Source organism: Galeopterus variegatus, unplaced genomic scaffold (assembly GCF_000696425.1).
Source record: "Galeopterus variegatus unplaced genomic scaffold, G_variegatus-3.0.2 Scaffold2261, whole genome shotgun sequence".
Taxonomy (NCBI): domain Eukaryota; kingdom Metazoa; phylum Chordata; class Mammalia; order Dermoptera; family Cynocephalidae; genus Galeopterus; species Galeopterus variegatus.
The window spans coordinates 38,278-61,534 of NW_007728372.1; the positions used below are offsets into that span (position 1 = coordinate 38,278).

The 23,257-nt window shown below is 42.0% G+C and overlaps 1 protein-coding gene across 1 annotated transcript in view; it reads left to right on the plus strand.

Moving 5' to 3' along the window:
* The window catches only part of SART3 (squamous cell carcinoma antigen recognized by T cells 3), a 34,868-nt gene extending 12,908 nt beyond the window's left edge, over window positions 1–21,960 (plus strand). The window contains exons 4-18 of the mRNA XM_008581095.1: window positions 51–102; window positions 1,422–1,546; window positions 5,158–5,313; window positions 6,442–6,580; window positions 7,057–7,164; window positions 8,076–8,153; window positions 8,266–8,324; window positions 9,326–9,435; window positions 12,605–12,717; window positions 13,947–14,023; window positions 14,612–14,780; window positions 17,698–18,152; window positions 18,696–18,848; window positions 19,786–19,976; window positions 20,894–21,960. Of these exons, the coding sequence (XP_008579317.1) occupies window positions 51–102; window positions 1,422–1,546; window positions 5,158–5,313; window positions 6,442–6,580; window positions 7,057–7,164; window positions 8,076–8,153; window positions 8,266–8,324; window positions 9,326–9,435; window positions 12,605–12,717; window positions 13,947–14,023; window positions 14,612–14,780; window positions 17,698–18,152; window positions 18,696–18,848; window positions 19,786–19,976; window positions 20,894–21,071 (2,163 nt within the window). The 3' untranslated portion in view covers window positions 21,072–21,960. The remainder of the gene's footprint in view (window positions 1–50; window positions 103–1,421; window positions 1,547–5,157; window positions 5,314–6,441; window positions 6,581–7,056; window positions 7,165–8,075; window positions 8,154–8,265; window positions 8,325–9,325; window positions 9,436–12,604; window positions 12,718–13,946; window positions 14,024–14,611; window positions 14,781–17,697; window positions 18,153–18,695; window positions 18,849–19,785; window positions 19,977–20,893) is intronic.
* Window positions 21,961–23,257: the final 1,297 nt, after the last annotated feature.

The window sequence follows — 23,257 nt, forward strand, 5'->3', positions numbered from 1 at the left end:
TAGCTGGCTTCCTTTCCCCTTTTGACCGGGAACAAACCTTTGATTCACAGCTTGAGAAAGTCCACAGTCTCTTCCGGCGACAGCTGGCGATCCCACTGTACGGTAAGAGAAACTGACATGTCAACAGGCTGCCCTTTGTGGTTTTTAAAATGCTTCGGGGTATGTCATATAATTAGACAATTTTCAGCATCCTATGAGGCAAGTAGGGCTGGTGTTCTTATTCTCATTGGACAGTGTCACTCTGGACGAAGTCCTTGGGAAAAACATATCTTAAATTGTCAATGCTCAAGGGGGTTGGAAGGGTCAGAGGCAGGGCTAGAAGCCATACTCTCTGACTCTCAGTTGAGATCTCTTTCCTACTTGAAGGCATCATTGGAAAGGCAGACATAGGGTCTCTGAAAGGAACAGGCAAACTGACACCCTGTATTTTCTGGAGAGACTTTATTGAATAAGAGTTCCATTACAAGCATTTTCTTTCCAGGAGTAACCTGTTTCATAAGAGTGGCAATTTTATGTGGGCTTATATCATTCCTTTGTGGGGGTGATTTGGTTCAAAAATAGTTGATTGGAATTATTCATATCCAAATTTTTTGGGTTTTGGTAAAGAGGCTCCTTTTTGGGTCAGTATATTTTGGCAAACCAGGCCTGTGTGGCTCTGGAGCTGTGAGCATGTGTGGCTCTGGAGCTGTGAGCATGTGTAGCACTGGAAGGATTTTTTTAGAGCCTGGGAGGAGTGTGGCACTGCCACCTTGTTTGTCTCCTAGACGTGGTTATGCATTGCACACACACAGAACCTCTGGACAGCTTTACTTGAGCCCAGGTGTTATTTCTCTTTTTACTTCATGGTTAATTTGGGTTTGTTTTGACAAATTACAATGTTGCTCTCCAATTGAATTGTGCAGTGATATGCAGAAAAGGCTCAAATCGAGCTGATTTGTCAATTTCTTCTCACATACTAACTTGAGACAGCCTAGCGTAGTGATCAGAGTGTGAACTTGAGCCACACTGCCTGGGTTCAAAGTGCTGCTCTCACTTTAACTGTAGACAAATGACTTAACCTTCTGCTTCGATTTCCTCAACTGCAAAATGAGGATCACAATAGAGTCTACCTGGTAGAGTTGTGAGGATCTAATGAGTTGTGTGAAGTGCTAGAACATAGGAAGCAGTAGGTGCATGTTGTTAAAGCGTTGCTGATAGTTTCATTGACTCTGATTAATCAGCTGGTAGGGTTGCCTGGGACATCATTTTGAGACAGATTCTAAGGCCAGGTCTGGGCTTAGCAGAAGAATTTGATCAGTAAGAGCTGCCATGGCCACAGATGCGGGAGGGGCCAGTGGCACCTGAGTCTCATGGCTTATTATATGTTTGGGTTGATAAAACCCAATGGTGAGACCCACGGGGCTGAATCCATCTTTCAATAGATATGGAGGCCACATTTGCAGAGTATGAAGAATGGTCAGAAGACCCAATACCAGAATCGGTAATTCAGAACTATAACAAAGCACTACAGCAGTTGGAGAAATATAAACCCTATGAAGAAGCACTGGTAAGTGTTGGCTTCTTTTATAGTAACCTTCTCTCTGCAAACATTTCCCTGAACAATAGTTGCAAGTTAAACAATATCTTAATATTTGTTTTATTGTGAAATATATAGAGTATATAAATGTATACATACAGTTTACATACTAATAATAAAGTGAACATCCATGTACCCACCACCCAGGTTAAGAAATAGAACATTGCCAGTACCTTAGAAGTCTCCTATGTGCCCCTCTCCGATTGCCTCCTCCTCCCTCTCCCGAGAGGTAATCACTTTCCTGACTTTTGTGATAATCATTCCCTTGCTTTTCTTTATAGTTTTACAACCTTTAACGTATCCTTAATTAATGTGTTGTTTAATTTTGTTTGTTTTTTGAACTTCTATATAATGGAATTGTACTGTATATTTTCTTTTCTTTCAACATGTTTTTGGGTTTTATTCATGTTGATCAGTGCAGTTACACTGCATTTGTTTTCACTGCTATGAAGTTATGTGTGTACACCACAATTTATTTACCCAGGTTGTTGGATAGTTGGGTCATTTCCAGTTTTTTGCTAGGAGCAGAATTGCTGTAAACATTCCTGTGTATATCTCTTGGTACACATGAAAGAAAGTTTTTCTAGAATATATAATTAGGAATGAAATTGCTGGATCGTAGGATAATGCTAAAGTGTTTTTCATGTCATCAGTTTGTACTCCTGCCAGTAGTATCTGAGAGTTCTCATTGCCCCCGCCAATCTTGGATATTGACATGCTTAAATTTTAGCCAGTCTGATGAGTTTGAAATTGTAGTTTTAATATGGATTTACCCGATTACTAGTGATGTTGAGCATCTTTTCATGTTTATTGACCATTTGAATTTTCTTTTATGTGAAGTTCCTGTTAAAGTCTGACCTATTTTTCCTTTGGTTTGTCTTTTTTTCTAATTGATTTGTGGGAGTCCTGGTTCTTACTTATTTTTGGTTCTCTGTATTGCAGATTTACCCCTAGTATGTTGCTTGTCTTTTAATTTTTTTAAATGGAGTCTTTTGATGAACAGTTCTTAATGTTACATCCAATTAGATTAAAATTCTTTCTCTTATGGTTTGTACTTTTGTTGTGCTTATTTAAGAAATCTCCCTTACTCTGAGGTCTTTAATATATTTAGCTCTTTTTCTTCTAAAAATTTTATAGTTTTTACTTTCACTTTTAGGTCTTCATCCACCTGGAATTGATTTTTGTGTGTGGCATGATGCAGGGTCACTTCTCCATATGGAGAAGCTGTTGTCGTAGCACTTACTTTGATAATTCCCTCCTCCCCTCACTGCTGTGCTGTGCTACATCTGTCATAGATGAGCTGTCAATTTATGTGTGGCTCTTATTCTGATTTACACTGTTGTTATGATGATAGTTTCATGATATGTTTTGACCTTGGATATGATGAGTCCAGTCCACTTTGTTCCTTTGCAAGAGGGGCTTGACTTTCTTTAGCCTTTAGTGCTCCCATCAAATTTAGAATCAGTTTTTCAAGTTTTATCTAAAAAAAAAACACTGTTGAGTTTTTTTTATCGGAATTGCATTGTGTCTGAGAGCAATTTGGGGAAGAATTTATGTCTTTAAAATATCGAGTCTTCCAACCTATGAACATAGTATAGGTCTCTGTTTACGCCTTGTTTTTCTGTAGAGCTTTATAATATTTTTATAAATTTATCCAATGTCTTGAACATGTACTTTTTAGATGTATTTCTAAGTCGTTTTTGATGTTTGCATGAATGGTATCTTTTTATAGATTGTATTTTCTGGGTGTTCCTGGTATATAAAATATAACTGGTATTTTATATTAATTTTCTATCAAACTTGCTAAATTCTTATTAATAATTTATAGGATCTTTTGGATTTTCTGTGTTGACAATACTATTTATAAATGGCATTTTTTTTCCTTTCTTGTTAGAATTCTTTTAACTTCATTTACTACACCTCAGCCTTCTGCTCTGGTTTTCTTATGTTTATCTGTCTTTTTGTTTGTCCCACCAGACATCACTGTTAATACTGCATTCTATCACAGTTTGTTTACATTTATTATATGCATTTCCTGCTGCTTTCTTTGCTCTTCCCTTCTTCCTGTATCTAGGATTTTTCACCTGGAATCACTTTTCTTTTGCTTGAAGTAAACTCTTTAGAGTCTCCTGTATTGGAGATTTGCTGGTAACAGATTTTCTGTTTTAAAAGGTCTTTGCTCTCCTCTTGAAAGTTACTTTTTTAGGATATAAAATTCTAGACCGACAGATTCTCTCAGCAGTTGAATGTATCTTTCTGTCTCCTGGCTTCTATTGTTGCCATTGAGAAGTCAGCTGTTTGTCTTACTCTTGCTTCTTCCAAGGTAATCATTGTTTTTTTTTTTCTCTGACTAATTTTAAGATCACATTGGTTTGGTCTGATTGTCCTGTAATTTCATTACAGTAGGTCCGGGTAGGGTCCTGAGGTTTTTTGGGATCTCTCTTGGCATAGTGAGTATGAGCACAGACTTTGAGAGTAAGGCTGCCTCTAGTTTGAATTCTAGCTCTGCCACTTACTAGGTCTCTTACTCTGGGCTAGCACTTACCTCCCTGTGTCTCAGTTTCCCCAAATGTAGGGTGGGGGTAGTAATGAGACCTGCCTCGTAGGATTGTTGTGAAGATCAAATTCTTGATCTGTGTTAAGCCAGCAAAAGCTTAACCTTTACTTAGCTTACCAACTTTCACTTAGATTTTGTTCTTAGTATTTCTTGTTTCTTTGCCAGTTTGTTGATTTTTAAGAAGATTTTTCAAAATATATTTAACTCAGAAGTTTTAGTCATTTTCAGTGGCACAGTGTCTGGGTAACTAATTCACTGTCATGACTGGAAACTCAGGTTCTAAAACATCGTCTTTCTATTCACAGAGCATGTGTGCTCTCTTGTTGGCCTGTGCAGGCTCCCTCTCCCTTTCTTTTTCACACGTAAGTGATTTGTGTGTGCCTGTTTTTTGGAAAGCCTAGTGGATGACGTCCTCAACCAGTTCAGTTTTGTTCTGGCCATCAGCAGAGTGTGGCTGAAGAGAAGACAAGTTGAAAAAGAGGATTTTGTTTAAAAAGAATTTGATTGTGTGCCTTCGTATCAGTAAACATTCAGCACAGCCTCCTCTGTCTTCTGCATGTGTCTGTGCTCTTGCAGGAACTGGTATTGGGAATGATAAACCTGAAATATCACAGGGCACTAGGTTTTTCTTGTTTGGTTGCGTTCACTCCACTTGGTAGGCCAAGAAAAGTGACTTGTGTTTTGGAAGGGTGGTTAGCAGTGGTCATTAGCATAGGTATTGCTCTTTCATTCAGTTCTTGATTGATGGGCAATTTAAATTCCCTATAGTCTAGGAATGGATTTAGAAAAGGGCTTATGGACCTGTCTATTGCCATGAAGAAGCACTTTAGATCAGACAGGAGGTCTTGTTCTGCTCATCAGATTGTAGATCCAGTTGTGGAATAGTTCTGAAAGTGAGGATTAGGTGATTCTTACTTCGGTGTAGCCAGTCTTAACAGAATTTATTTTATTTGAAGATGTGTTGTGCTTCCTGACAGTGCCAAGTAACTGAATTCAACTTCAATGCTATTTTCCTGTGCTTCAGTTGCAAGCAGAGGCACCAAGGCTAGCAGAATACCAAGCATATATTGAGTTTGAGATGAAAATTGGCGATCCCGCCCGCATTCAGTTGATCTTCGAGCGTGCCCTGGTTGAGAACTGCCTTGTCCCAGACTTGTGGATCCGTTACAGTCAGTACCTAGTAAGATAACTGTTTTGATTTTATTTTTTTCTTACTAACTTTTAGAATCTATTTAAAGGAAATAATAACAATGCCAGAGGTTAGTTGCATGCTGCCCCTTCCTACTTTCTCTCGCTTTCCCTTCTTCCTCCTTTTTTCCTCTTTGCCGTCTCGCTTAGGAAGTTCTCCTAGTACTTTAAGTTATTTTAAACTGATCACTAACTGAAAAAAAAAAAAAAAAAAACTTGCTTATTGTCTTACTATTGAGGATTTGATAACAGATTGAATTTTTTTTTTTTAAAGATGACCAGTAAGGGGATCTTAACCCTTGACTTGGTGTTGTCAGCACCACGCTCTCCCAAGTGAGCTAACTGGCCATCCCTATATAGGGATCTGAACCCGTGGCCTTTGTGTCATTAGTACCACACTCCCAAGTGAGCCACGGGCCAGCCCTAACAGATTGATTTTTTATTTTAACTTTTTATTATGGAAAAAGTCTGAACATAAAGAGACTTCATGTAGCCATCACCCAGCTTCAACAGTTATCACCAGTTATGGCTCTAGTCAGTTTCACTTATGTCCTCACCCACTTCCCCCTTCTGTGTTATTTTGAAGCAAATCTAGAAATCATATTTCACTGGTAAGTATGTCAGTATGTACATATAAAAAGTATTCAGTATGAATGTATAAAAGACCCTTTTATGTATAGAAGGACTGAAATGAGGTCCATACGTTTAGAATTGGTTGATGTCTCTTAAGCCTATTTTAATCTATAGGTTCCCCCTCCACCTCACTTCTCCACTCCCCTTAGTGATTTCTTTATTGAAGAAACCAGGTCACAAGAGACTTTTTTTTTTTTTTTTTGTCTTTTTCCGTGTCCGGCAACGGATCGCAACCCTCAGTGTCGCTCCCGCGCCTCGCTCAGCCAGTGAGCGGGAACCGGTCCGTATGTGGGATCCGAACCCTCGGGCGGGAGCCCCGCCGCGCTTCCCAGGCGGCGCACTATCCAGTGCGCCACCGGGCCGGCCCCCACAAGAGACATTTTAAAGGAAACTTCTGTTGTCGGTTGGTTGTGCTGGCAATATCTTATTGATGGTGAAATCTTACCAATAATATTTTACGTTCTAATTCTGGAATTCTTTATCATAGGACCGGCAGCTGAAAGTAAAGGATTTGGTTTTATCCGTACATAACCGTGCTGTTAGAAACTGTCCCTGGACAGTTGCCCTATGGAGTCGCTACCTCTTGGCCATGGAGAGACATGGAGTTGATCATCGAGTGATTTCTGGTGCGGATGTTTTTGTGGGAAGATTTCTAAGCTTTTTGTCCCAAGTGTGAAATACAGAGCTGTGATAAAGCCATTAAATCAGCATTTCCCAGGGTTTTCTTTGGGATATTGAGGATTAATGCCTAAAGGGCTCTAAGCGGGAGATAAACTGGTTGCATTTTTGGCTTCTTAGGCCTTTTAAACATGCTAATATATATTGTGATTTTCTAAGAAGCTGTAGTCTTTTCTCCAAAGTTAGTTTACCTGTTGCTCTCACTGCAGGGCATCTTGTGGAGTGAATCCTTTCTGGAACACAGTTTGTGCAGTGCTGTAGTAGCTTCTCTTTTGAACATTTCTCTCTAGCCCACTTCACTTCATTGCATTCTATTATTATTTTTTTAAAGTCATATAGTGTTATATAGTCAATAGAGTTTGATAATTTTATATTAGCTTCTTTTTGAGTTAGCAACAAATCCTGACTCTTTCTCCAATTCTAGGAACCTTTGAGAAAGCTTTGAATGCTGGCTTCATCCAGGCCACTGATTATGTGGAGATTTGGCAGGCGTACCTTGATTATCTGAGGAGAAGGGTTGATTTCAAACAAGGTATTTAAGTACATGTGTTTCATCTCAGAACTGAACTTTTTCTTATACCATTTTTTGGTGGGATGGCCAAGTTCCCCAAATACATTGTGATTGGGCAAATGATGTAGACCAGCCACTGGTAACTTTCCCCCCTAGAAATTTTAGCAATTTATATCTTTAGCAAGTAATGCCGTGGACTATGAAGGAAGAGAGTAATGGTTCTTATTTTATGCTGGTGTCTGTCAGCTTCTTTAATCTCATCTCACACATCTCCCTTCTCTCTCCTTTATATATCCTAAAGAGTTCGTTAAATAAGACTATCGTGTTTCTTTTAAGTCTTTGAACCCTTGCAGGATCCTCTGCCCTCCTTGCCCTGCTTCCCCCAGAAAAAGCCTAACTTGTACTTGCATGTGCATGTCAGCTGTTACCCCACACAGGCAGCCTGCAGTTACTCTGCTGTAGTTTGTGTCACCCTGGCTGCGGGAGACCCCCCTCCACTGTGGTCCCACACACTGCACCCTGTGTTCAGCTTTGTCATTGTGCTGTTCATCCTGTACTCGATTTTGTCAGCTTTTTTTTTTTTTTTTTTAAAAGATGACCGGTAAGGGGATCTTAACCCTTGACTTGGTGTTGTCAGCACCACGCTCAGCCAGTGAGCAAACTGGCCATCCCTATATGGGATCCGAACCCGGGGCCTTGGTGTTATCAGCACCGCACTCTCCTGAGTGAGCCACGGGCCGGCCCCCTGTACTCGGTTTTGGTTTTCTTTCTCCCCCACTATGTGATGAGGACAGGCACTGGCAATTTTATTTCTGTGTCATCTGCACGATGCCAGGTAGATAATGGGTTTCCAGGCAGTTTGCTGTAGGATTTTTTTTAAAAAAAGACATGCTCTGTGGTTTTATAAAGTCTTTTTTTGCAATTTCCAACAGACTCCAGTAAAGAGCTTGAAGAATTGAGGTCCACATTCACTCGTGCTTTGGAGTATCTGAAGCAGGAGGTTGAAGAGCGTAAGTATAGCCCTAACCTACTGCTTTACCCAGTTGTATTTCCTGTTCTTTTCAGTCAAAGGCTGTGTGTGTCTGAATTACTTTCTAATTTTGACTAATTCCATTCTTGAAGGTTTCAATGAGAGTGGAGATCCAAGCTGCATGATCATGCAAAACTGGGCTAGGATCGAGGTAAATGCTTTTGACAAATCTTTTCAGTTTCATCCGCCTTTGAAGGACCTTTGTTTAACAGTGTCCTATTAAACATTCATTAAAATTGAGTCAGAATCCCAGGTAATGGTCTAGGCTTTGCAAGGATTTGTGTTATTTACCTAACTTGATGTACATTTGTTTCCGTCTTGGTGAAAATATTAGCTCCAAGCTAGAAGTTGAGCAACAAATGCCTGAATGCCAGGGCTTTGCTTGCTAACTTCTTCCATGCCGCACTCCTTGCTTCAGTCATGAATACATACCGAGCGTGCATTTCTGCTGGCACTCAGCTAAGTGCTGGGGGAGTCAGAAAGATACGTCCCTGTGCTAGTAAGGCTTTACTTTAATCTAGGATAGGAGATAGACAATTTGACAAATAATTAGAGGATAGAATAAGTTGAATGTCATTACTGGGCAAGGGACATCAAGTGAGTAAGACATGGGACCCACCCTTGCTCAGCTAATAGAATTGTAAAATTCTAATCATGATTTATCCTTTGTGGGAGAGTTAGATCGAAGAAATTAACATTTGTCAGGTAGTCTCTTATGGGGTGTTTGTATTGTGACCATTTTACAGATGAGGAAACTGAGGCTCAGAGAGGTTAAGTAATCTGCCCAAGTCAGTTTGCAAGCAGCAGAGCTGGCATTTAGTGCTAAATAAGTTTATCTTTCTCTCCATTGCCTCTCAAACACTTGGATTTAAGCTTGATAAAGACTATCTAGTACTGTTGAGTGAGTGTGTGGGCTGCTGCCCTCTGTTCATAAGAAGGGTAGGCAGACAATTTGAGGCTTGTCACTGCTGAAAGGCTGAAGTGTTTGGGCTGGGCTTGTTACCACTGGAGGGAGGTGTGGGGAATGTCCAAGGATTTATGTTACACCAACAGGGGCTTTTTTTGCATGTCTCTTTGAAGTGTGTTTTGTGTTGGGTGTTGATGTCATAAGGTTTGGGTCCTTTCCTGTCTGAGCCTGCTAATGCATTTTAGGCTCGACTGTGCAATAACATGCAGAAAGCTCGAGAACTCTGGGATAGCATCATGACCAAAGGAAACGCCAAGTATGCCAACATGTGGCTTGAGTATTACAACCTGGAAAGGTAACCGACCTGGAGGTGGGGAGGGAGGTGGGTTTGTCAGGTATACACCTGTCTTCAGTCCTGGCTCACTCCTGCCAGCCTGGGCTTGTTCCTTAGAACTGGGCTACCTTCCTTCATTCTGTCTCATTCATGAGTGGATGCATTTTTATTGGGTAGGGCTGGAGAACCAAACATAGTATTTTGTGCCTGGGACTCTTATGACTATACGTTTTTTGTTTTGTTTTGTTTTGATATTTGGACATGAATGTTTCATTTGACTTTTGGAGCTATTTATTTTTTGTTATATTTGCTTTTATAGAAAATACTAAAAAGCAAAGAGAAAACTGAAATTACTTGGAATCACTGACCTAGACATAACTGCTGTTGGTTAACGTTTTGGGGTATATTCTTAGAGGCTTTTATGCTTAAAATTTTTTTTAATGAAAATGCAATTATACTGTACATGTTATAAGTAATCTTTAAAACTATTTGAATTAAATAACATATATGACAAAATATTTATAACATAGGGAAGATATAAAGAATATGACCAGCTTTTTTACTTAATATATCTTGAACATTGTACATCAATAAATATATTTGTACACTATCTTTTATCTTTTTTGAATACTTTTTCTCCTACTTAAAAAATAATGCATATTCAAACGAAAAGAGAACATTTACAAAAATGTGTGATAGAAAGTGCCAGTTTCTTATAATCCCACCCCCAGAGATAACCGCAATTAAAGTTTGTTGAATATTCCTCTAGATCAGTGGTTCTTTTTGATCTCAGGACCCCTTATACTCTTACAATTTGAAGAGCCCAAACAGCTTTTGTTTTTGTGGATTATATCTATTAATATTTATCATATTAGAAAATAAAACTGAGGAATTGAAAAATATTTTTATTCATTTAAAAATCACAATAAATTAATTACATTTAACATAAATAGCATAGGTTGTGGAAAAATGACTATATTTTCCAAACCCCAAAATAATTTAGTGAGAAAAGATGGCATGGTTTTATATTTTTGCAAATATCTTTAGTCTGGCTTAATGGAAGAGAGCTGAATTCTCATGTCTGCTTCTACATTCAGTCTGTTGTGATGTGTTGCTTTCATTGAAGAGTATGAAGAAAACTTGGCTTCCCACAGATAAGAGGTTAGAAAAGAAAGGGATATTTTAATAGTCTTTTCAGATAATTGTAGATGTTCTTCTTTCAAACCACAGCAAAACTCAACAAGCGATAGTTTCTTAAACGTCAGTTACAGCGTGGAATCTGAAGCCACATTAATGAATTTTTCCTGTTCTCTTATGTTAATATCCATTTGTCTGTTTTACACTTTGAATGGAGTTTTTACTTTTTACACGGTGCCATAATTCTTTGACAACATTCGTAGTTCATTTGGAAAATCCTGATTCACTAAGTCATGCAGCATTTCCAGGTGTTGACACAGTTCATTCCATAGTAAAAAAAAAAAAAAAAAATCATATTTGCTCAAATCTGCAATAATCTTAGTAGAAAAGTCTTTTAAGTAGGATGCTGTCAAACTCACAGTGGCAGATACAGGTTTTCCAAAATTCTAAGTTTTCACTTGAAAGCTTGAATTTTATCACTTGCAACAAATAATGTCAGTGGTTTTCCTTGAAGTGGCAGACTCACTTCATTAATGTTTGAAAATGTCTGCCAAATACCCAGGTCTTAGTAACCATAGTTTGTCACTCACCTGTTCTTTCAAATAAAAATGGTGTTCCATGAAACAGTGACTAGTTCATTTTGTAACTCAAACAATAACATACATTTCTCTTCAATAACGTGCAACAGCCGTTGTACTTGGGCATGCGGAAGAAGTGCTTTGTATGTACTTCCTATTTCATCATGCAGAAGACTAAAAAGATGTGCACTGCTTTGGTCGTGCTAAGGGCCACCATTGCTTTTGCATTGTCCTTGCAAATGTCAACACATTTAAAAAGTTCAATAATATTTTAGTATTATTAGGAAAGGAGTTTTGACTTTGCAAACCTCCTGAGAGGGTCTCGGAGACCCTTAGGGGTACACGAATCGTACTTTGACAACCACTGCTCTTGAGTTTTTTCTGAGTATCCTAATAGGTACTTACAATATTTATATATATTTACAAGTTTTTAAAAACAAAAGTGAGAACACACTGTTTCATAACTGCTGTGACTTTTTAAAATAAAAAAAAAAATTTTTTTTTTTTTTTTTTTAAAGATGACCGGTAAGGGGATCTTAACCCTTGACTTGGTGTTGTCAGCACCACGCTCAGCCAGTGAGCGAACCGGCCATCCCTATATGGGATCCGAACCCTTGGCCTTGGTGTTATCAGCACCACACTCTCCCGAGTGAGCCACGGGCCGGCCCTAAAATAAAAATTTTTATTTAAACATTGATTGTACATATTTATATGGGGTTACATTTCTATATTTGTATACCGTATTCGGTCTATTCAGGGTAATTAGCACATTCACCATTGCAGAGCTTAATCATTTCTTTGTGATGTGTGCATTTGATCTCTTCTAGTTGTTTGATAACATGCAGTAAATCATTGTTAGTTATAGATTCCTGGGTTGACTACACAACAACAGGGCTTATTTTTCCTATCTAGCTGTAATTTTATGTCCATTAACCAGCCTCTTACTATTCCCCTTCTCCCCTCCCCTTTCCTGCCTCTAGTAACCACAGATTAATAGAATTGTTTTATACCTGTTGTGATTAGCAGTATAACTTTCCATGTCAGTACAAAAAGATTTGCCTCTAGTCATGAAATTTGACAGTCCCTGAGAAATTAGTGATTTCCCCCTTGAGTAGAGTTTCTCTGGGGGCTTTATCAAGTCACATAGTTGTTGGCCCATCCCCACCGCCTGACCCCCAACATGTTGTACACGCCAGTGCTGTAAAGACAGAAAACCTGGGTGCAGACCCCTGTCCTGGGTGCATTTCTCAGTAGCACCTACCTGGCTAAGGGATCGAGTGGTTTAGACAAAGCCTTCCCTTGTGATTGTAGAGACTCTTGGAAGAAGGAGAAAACATTGTGGGAGTTCTGAAAGCTGGGGTCTCCTCAGAAGCCAGAGTCGTTGGAGAGCTTCTGCCTGTGAAAAGACAGCCCCTCCATTCATGCGCCTTCCACTTTGTGTTCTGGTGGCAGCAACTCTTTGTTTTCTGCCCTAGGGCACATGGTGACACCCAGCACTGCCGGAAGGCTCTGCACCGGGCCGTCCAGTGCACCAGTGACTACCCAGAGCATGTCTGTGAAGTGTTGCTCACCATGGAGAGGACAGAAGGTAGGACCCTCAGCTCTGTGCTTCTGGCTTGGAGTCTGACCCATTTGCCATTTGGTTGCAAGTAGGAGCATCTGATTACTGTCTGTGAGGACAGACCACTCCTGAAGTGGCATTCGATGATTAGACTGTCCTGCATGCTCATCAGTGACAGTGAGTCCTCCTGCAGCTCTTCTACCAGGAGGCCTCACTGTGAGGTAGTTCCAGCACAGGGGGTCTCATGATTCTTTGTGGTAGGGACTGTGTATCATATGACATTTAGCACAGCTCTGGCCTCTACCTACTGGATGCCAGTATTGACCCTCCCTGCCCCAACCAAACATGTCTCCAGCATTGCCAAATGTCCTTTGGTGGGAAAGACTCACACTGACCCCCACCTGCACTCCCACCAGTTGAGAACCACTGCTCTAGCACAGTGTCTGCGCAGTGAAGAAAATCAGAGAGGCAAGCAGCTCAGTGTGCTCTTTGGTTATGTGGGCATCCCTGGTGGAATTTCAGAGCCTTCAGTGTAAAGCTGTAGAAATAGAACTAGTACGGAAACAGTGTGCATTTATCCATGGGCACTGGTCTGGATTTTGGGTGTGAACCCCTCACAAATGGGAATCAAACACCTAAACAACAACAAAATAAGAAAAAATAGCTTAACATTTAAGTAGCTCTTAAAATTCTTAAGTCTTTTTTCTTTTTTTTTTTTTTTCGTGTCTGGCAACGGATCGCAACCCTCAGTGTCGCGCCCGTACCGGACCGGAACCGGCAACGGGATCGCAACCCTCGGTGTTGCGCCCGCACCTCGCTCAGCCAGTGAGCGGGAACCGGTCTGTATGTGGGATCCGAACCCTCGGCGGGAGTGCCGTCGCGCTCCTAAGCGGCGCACTGTAGCAGTGCGCCACCGGGCCGGCCCAAAAATTCTTAAGTCTTAATATAAATGTCCCGTTACCTTTTGCATTAAAATGTTTTTATAGTCTTTGGCATTGAGAGCCCATAATAGATCATATTCTGGTTTTCAGGTCTTTTTTCTGAGAGAAGGGACATTTCAAACACATTTAGAAAGGCTATTTGAATTCTAAACTGCAAGCCTACATTTTAAATTTTCTTAAAATGGGGAGTTGATTCTCCATTTCTTATTTCTGATAGGAGAGATTTCTTTTGGAGGTGTAGAGAAAATAAGAAAATTTTTTATTATATCTTTGGAAAATGTAAAGAGTGAAAGTTTTGCTTCTCTTTCTATTAAGGTACTTTAGAAGATTGGGATATAGCTGTTCAGAAAACTGAAACTCGTTTAGCTCGTGTGAATGAGCAGAGAATGAAGGTAATGATGTTTATTTGAAGTCTTCGGAACCTCTGGTGGCTATTTTCGTTCTGTTTGGTATGGATATTTTTTGTCAAACCTTTTAGGTCTTCCTAAGAAGTGTGTTTTACCCAGAAAATATTAATTATAAAATATTTGAATCAATATTTAAACCTTTGTTGCATGATCTTTTCAGACTGGTTTAAAACTTTGGCCCCAACCATTTTCATTTAGTGGGTGAATTTGAGCCCTAAAATTTACTGGAATAGATGAAAAAGAATAAAAAAGAGTTTCACTTAGCTTAGTGAGTGGAACATGAACACCCCGACTTACTTAGGGTCCCAGTTTTATGGATTTTTTTACTCCCTTTTAGTGAATGTGGTTGAGGATATTGCTAAACATACTGTAGACTTGGGATTCAGAATGCTAAGAGGTCTGACTAAGCCCCAGTATTGGGAATGTTGTGAGCATCTTCTCTTCTTTCTTGTGGTCTCTTCTATCATTTGGGAAATGAATTTCCATTCTCTCGCCCTTTTTATCTCTTATCACAAGTCAGTACGGTTAATGTAACTGCTACATCCAGTGATGACCATATTCCCAATTTTCTAGGCTGCAGAGAAGGAAGCAGCCCTTCTGCAGCAAGAAGAAGAAAAGGCTGAACAACGGAAGAAGGCCCGGGCTGAGAAGAAAGCATTGAAAAAGAAGAAAAAGACCAGAGATGCAGACAAAAGCAAAGCAGACGAGGACGATGAGAAAGAGTGGGGCGATGATGAAGAAGGTAAGAAGCGGTTTAGAAATCTTACTTTGAAACATTTCAGATTTACAAAGAAGTTGTAAAAACAGTACAAAGAACTTTTTTTCTCAACCATTTGTGGGTAGTTGCTAGCATTATGCCCATCACCCTTTGATTACTTTGGGGCGTATGTTTTGCAAAGAAGGGTATTCTCCATGAACACGATCCAGCCATCAAGGTCAGGATTAGCACTGGTCCATTACTACCAGGTAACCTGCAGACCCCATTTGTGGTCTGCCATTTCTCCCTATAACATCCTTCGTAGTAGAAGGATCCAGTTCAGGATCAGATGTTATGTTTAGTTGTCCTGTATGTCTCTTGAGTCTACTTCAGTCTGGAACATTCCTCAGTCTTTCTTTGACTCTCATGACCTGGACACTGTTGAAGGGGACAGGCTAGTTACTTTGTAAAATGTCTTTCAGTTTGGGTTTGTCTGATTCCCCCTCATGATTAAATTCAGGTCTAATCATGTGCATCTTTGGCAGGAATAGCACACGAGTGGTGCTGTGTCCTTGTTGAGTCCTGTCACGGGGCATGCGATTTCCTTTTGTTCCATTACTGGTGATGGTCACTGTGGTCACATGACTAAGGTGGTGCCTATCTGGCTTCTCCACTGTGAAATTACTCTTTTTCCCTTCATAATTAAGTATTTCGACGGTTATTTACCTAGTACTTTGAGAATAGTAAATATACTGAATATACTGTTCTTCATCAAACATCAAAATTATTCATCTGTTTATATCATGTGGATTCATGGGTTCCTACTTTCTTCAGTAGTTATAATATGTTGTTATAATTATTTATGTCGATGCTCTACTTATCCCAGATTTGTTTAGCAGAAGTCCCTTCAGACAGGCTATTGTGTCCCTTTGACGTGTCCCAATTCTTTGATCCCTTCTTACTTGCCGGCACTCAATACCACATAGTCATCTTGCACTTTCTGTAACTTGGCTCTAGAGTCAACCATTTCTCCAAGGTGCTTTTGAGTGGCAAGTGGCACTTAGAAGGTTCTGGGTGTGCCCACTGCTGTTTTTGTTGCTTCCGACCCTGAGTGATCAGAGCTAGGCAGTGTGAGTGTATGCACATGCACACAGAAACACACATTTACAACCATATGTACTTCTGTAACTATCTGTGTATATTGAAAACCATGATTTCACACTGACACATCCAATTCCAGTCTAATACTGCAGGGTTCATCATGGTTTTCTCCCTTTCACACTTGCAGCAGCCTTCTCTGACACTGAGAAACCTGGCTCCCATTATCCTCAGCATGTCCACTTATTTCATCAGTCCTCTGTGTACATGTAGCCAACTTCCTGTCCTTGCCTCCCCTCCTTGTGGGTGCCCTGCACGGATCCACTCTGGCTCCATACTGTACACCAGGCCATCACCACTTGCCCATCCAGTCTGGCTATATACCCTACACTGGGCCATCACCACCACGGCCCTCCTGCATGGTGCCCTCCTCTCCCTACTTGGGCTCCCATACTCCACGCTGGGTCCCTGTCATTGCCCCATGTGTGCACAGCCCCTTCCTCCCACTCAGGCTTCAGTCTCCTGCACCACTGTTGCAGCCCCCACCCTACACAGACACCTGCCTTGCCCGGCCCTACTTAACCGTTTTGACTTGGTAGAATTTTCCAGCCAGTGTTACTATCGCCTGTGTAATTTCAGGGGTGGGAAGGTATGGGTCAGATTTATTTCAGCAAAGTCAGTCAAAGTAAAGAATTGTCTCTAGACATTAGCAGACCCTGTATTTTCCTAGCACAGATGTGTCAGCTGGACAGAACTGGTAGTGGAGTTGTCATTCAATTGATGTTTCTTGTGCACCTTGTTTGGGCCTTCAGAAATGACTGAGGGTAGCTCACTCCCTTAGAGCTCTCAGTTTAATGGGATAAGGTGACTGTGACGTGATTGCAGTGACGTGTGATCAGGGCTGTGGGAGATGTAGGTGTAACTTGTGGAGGTTAGAGAAGACACTCATGGGTCGGCTTCCTGCCAGAAACACTTTGTGGGGGAGGCGATGCGTCATCCAGTGGGGAGAGTGAGTGGCTGTCAAGTGGAAAAGAAGGCAAGGGGTAGCTAGACAGAGAGCCATGTTAGCAAAACACCAGGGCACAGAGCAGCCTGGCATTTTCTTTGAGCAGCAAATAATTGGGTTTGAGCTCAGATGCAGGGCAGAGGGACAGGTGCAGCGGTCAAGGAGGCTGGGCAGTGGGTGGGTCAGGCGGGCGGGCCCAGCCCAAGGGCGCACTTGAATGCTGTGCTCAGGGCTGAGACGCTGATGGGAGGGCAGTGGGGGCATTGGTGGGAAGGTTTGGGAACAGGAGGCTGATGTCAGTGGCGCTTCAGTCCTGGCTTTCTGGAGGCAGTGGTGAGGGCGGTTGCAGTATAATGTTGATGCTGAGCTCGCATGGGCGCAAGACAGCATCAAAATGTTTTAGAAAATACGGACCTTTTGTGCTGCCTTCCAAAGTGTGGCCTGTGGAGCACGTATATCAGTCTCTTGGGGTGCTTATTTCAGATTCCCAGGTCCCATTCCACCCTTGCCAACCTGGGTTTTGTAGGAGAGGGGCCCTGGGATTTGTTGCCTGATGTGTCAGACTCTCTGACCTTTTGTATAATTAAGAGTGTTATGCTGTCACTTCCACTTGATTTAGCCCACTTACTCGAATCTAAATGGGGCCCAGAAAGTCATGAGGCAGGTCCAGAGGGGCACAAGAGACTTCCCGGGGCCATGGTGTTTGCCCCTCCACATTTGGCAAGATTAGTGTTTATTGCATGTAGCTGTTACAGATTAGCCGTTTTTGAAGAGCACTCTCACTTCGCACCTCCATTTAAAGCTCACCAAAGAGAAGAAACAGTTAACCGTTGCTGCTTTTCTTTTGAAAACCTGTAGAGCAGCCTGCAAAACGCAGAAGAATGGAGAACAACATCCCTCCAGCTGCAGAAGCACAAGACATGGAAGTGGAAACAGGGCTCACTGGGAGATGTGTTCCTGTGGATGTTGACCCCCCACCCAAGCAGAAGGAGAAGGCAGCCTCCTTGAAGAGGGATGTGCCCAAGGTGCCTCATGACAGCAGTAAGGACAGCATCACCGTCTTTGTCAGCAACCTGCCCTACAGCATGGGGGAGCCAGATGTCAAGCTCAGGCCTCTCTTTGAGACCTGTGGGGAGGTAGTCGAGATCCGCCCCATCTTCAGCAACCGTGGGGATTTCCGAGGCTACTGCTACGTGGAGTTTAAAGAAGAGAAGTCGGCCCTCCAGGCCCTGGAGTTGGACCGCAAGAGTGTAGAAGGGAGGCCAATGTTTGTTTCCCCCTGTGTGGATAAGAGCAAAAACCCTGATTTTAAGGTATGTTTATAGAAAAAAGAACACCTTTCACATGAGGTTTCCTTAAACTAAACACTTCTTTCTTGCAGCACTAATGTTTAGAATATATACAGAATTTTTATACTATACTAGCAGCTAAACTTCCACGTGAACCAAGGTCCGTTCTGATCCGGTTGACTGAGGTCTGATTCGTGGTTTGGTCACGAGAGCTTGCATTAGTTGACTTGGTAATGATAATAAAATTAGCAGTTGTGATAATGGCTACTTCTTGTTGAGTGCTTAGTAGTGACATGAGACTGTACTAACCTTTCAAATATTACCTTAATGAATCCTTACCCAAACTGCGAATGGCCACTTTTATTCTTGCCATTTTACAGAGGAGGAAGTGGAGGCCTAGAGAAGTTAAGTGACTCGCCCTGGGTGGTCCTGTTAGTAAGTCTCAGAGGCTGCATTTGGTCTGGTTTGCCTGGCTGCGCATGCTGCTCTGAAGGGGCAGGAGCAACTGAAGTGAATTGCTCTGGGTCATGCCTGCAGTCATGGGTTTTCTCCCCCTTCTTCCTGTAGGTGTTCAGGTACAGCACTGCCCTGGAGAAACACAAGCTGTTCATCTCGGGCCTGCCTTTCTCCTGCACTAAAGAGGAACTAGAAGAAATTTGTAAGGCTCATGGCACTGTGAAGGATCTCAGGCTGGTCACTAACCGGGCTGGCAAACCAAAGGTCAGTGTTGGAGTTGGAGTGGGCACAGCTCCTGGTCCTGAGGCTTGGGAGGACCTGTTTCTACAGCTGTTCATAGATTATTTAGTTCTACTGTGGGTTTCTAGTTCATCTGCTAAGAAACAAACAGTTCAATGGAAAGATAAGCACACTTGGATCTACTTCCACTTGGATTCAGATTAACCTGTTTGTAGCTAATCATACTAAAAAAGAATAAGGCATTTGGAAAATAAATTGTCATGGATTTGCTGGGGCCACACAGTGTGGACCCCTTGCTGGGGGCTGTGGGGGGGCAACATTGTGACCACAGGTGCATGGGGCCTTGGGGTGGGGTACCTCCTCTGCAGCTGCCTCCTGCCGTCCCCAGATCCTCTTTTCACTGGGCCTGTAGCCAGTCCTCTTATCACATCTTCCCCTCTTGTTGCCCCCTCTAGTCTCTTGTTAAGTCCTTTTTGCAGCACATTTTGAGCAGTGTTGTTTTAAGTATGATTTTGGATGACTCTACCCATCCTCCACTCTCCCGTTTATCCAGGGAAATCGAGAGTGGAAGTGTATGGAATAAGGGAGGGGCCGAAGGCTCATTGACATTAGGGCTCACCTGGGCTGCTCACTGTGTCCACGCTACCTCCTCAGTTTGCGGGATTTATACTGGTCCACTTGTCTGTTTCATTCTTTCTTTTTCTTCTGGAGCAAGCACAAGTGTACTGAACTTAGGTTATCTGAAGTTAGAATCAATAACAGAAACAGGAAAGAAGAGTAGGGAAGGGGAAATAAAGCTGCAGACAGGATGGCAGTGGTGGGGAAGGTGACCTGTTGATGGGTGACTGCTCTGCACTGCTCTGCTGGTTTTCCTGAGGAAGCCAGGCCACCTAACCAACATGAGGACATTGCATCCTGGGTCTTGTGGCATCTGACCTGGTCTGGATCTTGCCTCTTTCAGGGTCTGGCCTATGTGGAGTATGAAAATGAATCCCAGGCATCGCAGGCTGTAATGAAGATGGATGGCATGACTATCAAAGAGAATGTCATCAAAGTGGCAATCAGCAATCCCCCTCAGAGGAAAGTTCCAGAGAAGTCAGAGACAAGGAAAGTACCAGGTGGCCCCATGGTGCCACGACAGATGTATGGAGCGTAAGTGTTTCATGCTGGCCCTGCACAGACTGTGTCCTGCCAGCACTAGTTCATGAACCATGAAGGGATAAACCAGGGCCGAATTAGTTTTCTTATTAGTACAATGAATTCAGACAAAAAGCCCAAGCCTGCTGTTCCTTGTGATGATCACTGTGGTTCCACTGGAGGAGGGTGTCCACAGTAAGTACAAGAAGTGGGACCTTGCCTGGTGTTTGCCCGTTTACACTTGTCATCTATTTAAGGGAAGATTTTTTTTTTTCCCTTTTTTTGTCTTTTTTCCTGACCGGTAACGGGATCGCAACCCTCGGTGTCACGCCCGTACCGGGGACCGGCAACGGGATCGCAACCCTCGGTGTTGCGCCCGCACCGCGCTCAGCCAGTGAGCGGGAACTGGTCTCCACGTGGGATCTGAACCCTCGGCGGGAGCGCCGCCACGCTCCCAAGCGGCGCACTCTCCAGTGCACCACCGGGCCGGCCCTAAGGGAAGATTTTTAAAGGCAGTGATGGAAGTCCCCTTTGCACGTTGAATCTGTGTGTTTAAAACAAAACCTTGCCAGTCTATGGCCCTAGCTATAATCCATAGGAAAGCTATGCTTTTTGCTTCCTAGGGATGAGAGAGCAAAATCGCAAGGTTATTTGGCTAGGTCTGAAAAATGACAGTTATTTTTATCCACACCCTTAGTGTGCCTGTTGCGTAGGGGTGGTCCTTGCCCAAGTTGTGAATAAGGCAATTTTTCTTGAAGTGGTTTTTACTTAATAGCCAGGATTAAAGAGAACAGGGATTGTCTAATTCTTGTTTTTTATTTTTTATCTTTTAACTTTGGGTAATTTAAAATTACCCTTTCTTATTTTCACAATTAAATCAGGGGCCACGAATTGTTGCTTTCAAAGGGGACATTCAGTGTTTGCTCTTCCAGGCGTGGGAAGGGACGCACCCAGCTCTCCCTGCTGCCTCGTGCCCTGCAGCGCCCGAGCACCGCAGCTTCTCAGGCCGAGAATGGCCCGGCCCCACGTCCAGCGGTTGCTGCCTCAGCGGCCACCGAGGCACCCAAGATGTCCAATGCCGACTTTGCCAAGTTGCTTCTGCGAAAGTGAATGAGACTGAGAGAGATGGGAAATGCCTTACTTGATGCTGGCCTGGCAGACCACCCGCCACACGGTGGCACCCGGGTACGGAAGGGCGGTGTAGCGCCCACTCGCTACCACAGATTTTCCTCCAGTTTAGACAGAACAGGAAAGGGGGTTTTACGTGGAGAGGCTTTCAGTGCTCCCTCATATTGAGGGCAATAGGAGGAAAACAGTCACTCCACAGGTTGGGCCCCAGGTGTGATGTCCTGAGATGCTTTTGTGGCTTGAAGAGTGAGGAACAGGAGAAACTGGAACACACAGTTCTAGGGACCCATTTGTCCAGATGTTTTTGGCCAGCTCTGGCCCCTTTTTATAAGACACTTCTGTTACACCTTGTACAGCACATGTGCCCGTCACTCTTTTTAATTTTTAAAAGACGAAATGGCAGATGCTAGTAATTCACCAGAATGGCCTATTTAGTAAAGGGGTGGGGATGGGGGAAGTCACATAAAAAACATTTGGTGAATTTTTGTTCAAGGGGGCTGTGCATTTTTATATTATGTATTTGTAAATGACACGTCAACCTGTTTTATGTTTTGTAAAAGCATAATATTCACATTTGTTTTATATAAGAATTCTGTGTGCCACCTGCTGTGGACCATTTTTTTTTGCCTAATGACTAGTGAACTGTGTTCTTTGTTTAAACATTTGAGTTTCAGCCCTTTGGTTTTGTTTAAATACCATGTCAACTGCAAACTTAAATTCTCCCCATTTAGCTTTGTTTATTAAACTGAAGTTTTCTTGAAAACTTCTTGCCGAATGGTACTCAGATGTGCATTCACATATGGTTGTATTTTGAAATGGGTGTACCTTGCTTTACCTAATAGATGTGTAAATAGAACTTTTGTAAGTCAAATCCTGCTGTCACTTTGGTTTAAATTATTTCAGCTGTGATGTGTCTTTAGTTTTAAACTTCGGCTTACAGCAATTTGACACTATAGCTTTTAAGCTTTTTTGCCTCTCATCTGTTATCAAATATTTACTGCTTTGAAAGCAGTACTGCCAGTTCAGGAGGGGAAACTTACTTAATGAAGGCAATCTGGAGAAAAACATCAAGGAATCCTTTTATATATAATGGGAATCAGTTCCTCATTTATCTGTTTTGTTAGTTTAAGTTTTTGTGCATGAATCAGGCTTTCCTACATTTTCTTAACATTTTTTAATGGAAAATTTTAAACAGATAAAAAAGTACAGTAAAATAAACTCCTGCGTGCCTATTGAGCTTCGAGCATTCCTCAGCTCACAGCCATCTCCTTCATTTCTCTCTGCCCCATCTTTCTTCCCTCTTCTGTTATATTGAGGCTCATCCATTAATATTGTAGCATGTGTCTCTAAAACATAAGGACTTAAAGGACATAGTTTTCTCATCACTCCTGGAAACATTAGTGATAATACCTTAATGTCATTGACTATCCAAATTTCAAATTTCCCATTGTCTAATAAATGTTGGTTTTCCCTGTAAATTATCATTGGTTGATAAGCTTCTTAAGTCTTTTAAAATGTAAGTTCCCCTCTTTCTATTTTACACAAAACATTTTCTACTCGGCATTACTTCTGAATTAAGTTCAAGCAGCAGAGTCGGCAGCAGTGAGAACCTTTGCTGTAACACTGGTTCTTCCTGTGCTGTTCTCTGTGATGGCTGCTTTGAAGACTGTTCAGTTGGTGAGATGATTTGGGTAGCTTAGAGTGAGCCCTGCTGGCCAGAGACCTGACACTCAAAGACCCATGAGCATTTCCTCACACTTCTGGTTACTGTGGTTTTACATTTTGCTGCTTCACATGAACTGTTTGGTTCTCTTGCTCATGGCCAATACTCTGACCTTACTTTGTACTCCCAAATATCAACTTTCAGTCTTATCGTAGGGGTGAACTTTCCAGACTTGAGCAGGACCTGATTTAGGTTCATGGTGTTGACTATTCTGACATGGATTTCCAGGAATGTGTGTCTAAGTCGGTTTATCTATTTTCCCCAGAAAGTCAAGAACTGATGGTGAAAAAGAACCATGAAAAGCCATTTCAGTTACCTGAGTCAGTGAAAAATCAGTAGTTTTTCTCTATTTACCTAGGTTGGCCGTTTATCCAAGTAGTTCTGTCTTATTTGCTTGTTGAAACTATCATCTTGGATCTCTTCTCCCAGAACGGTATGAAGAATA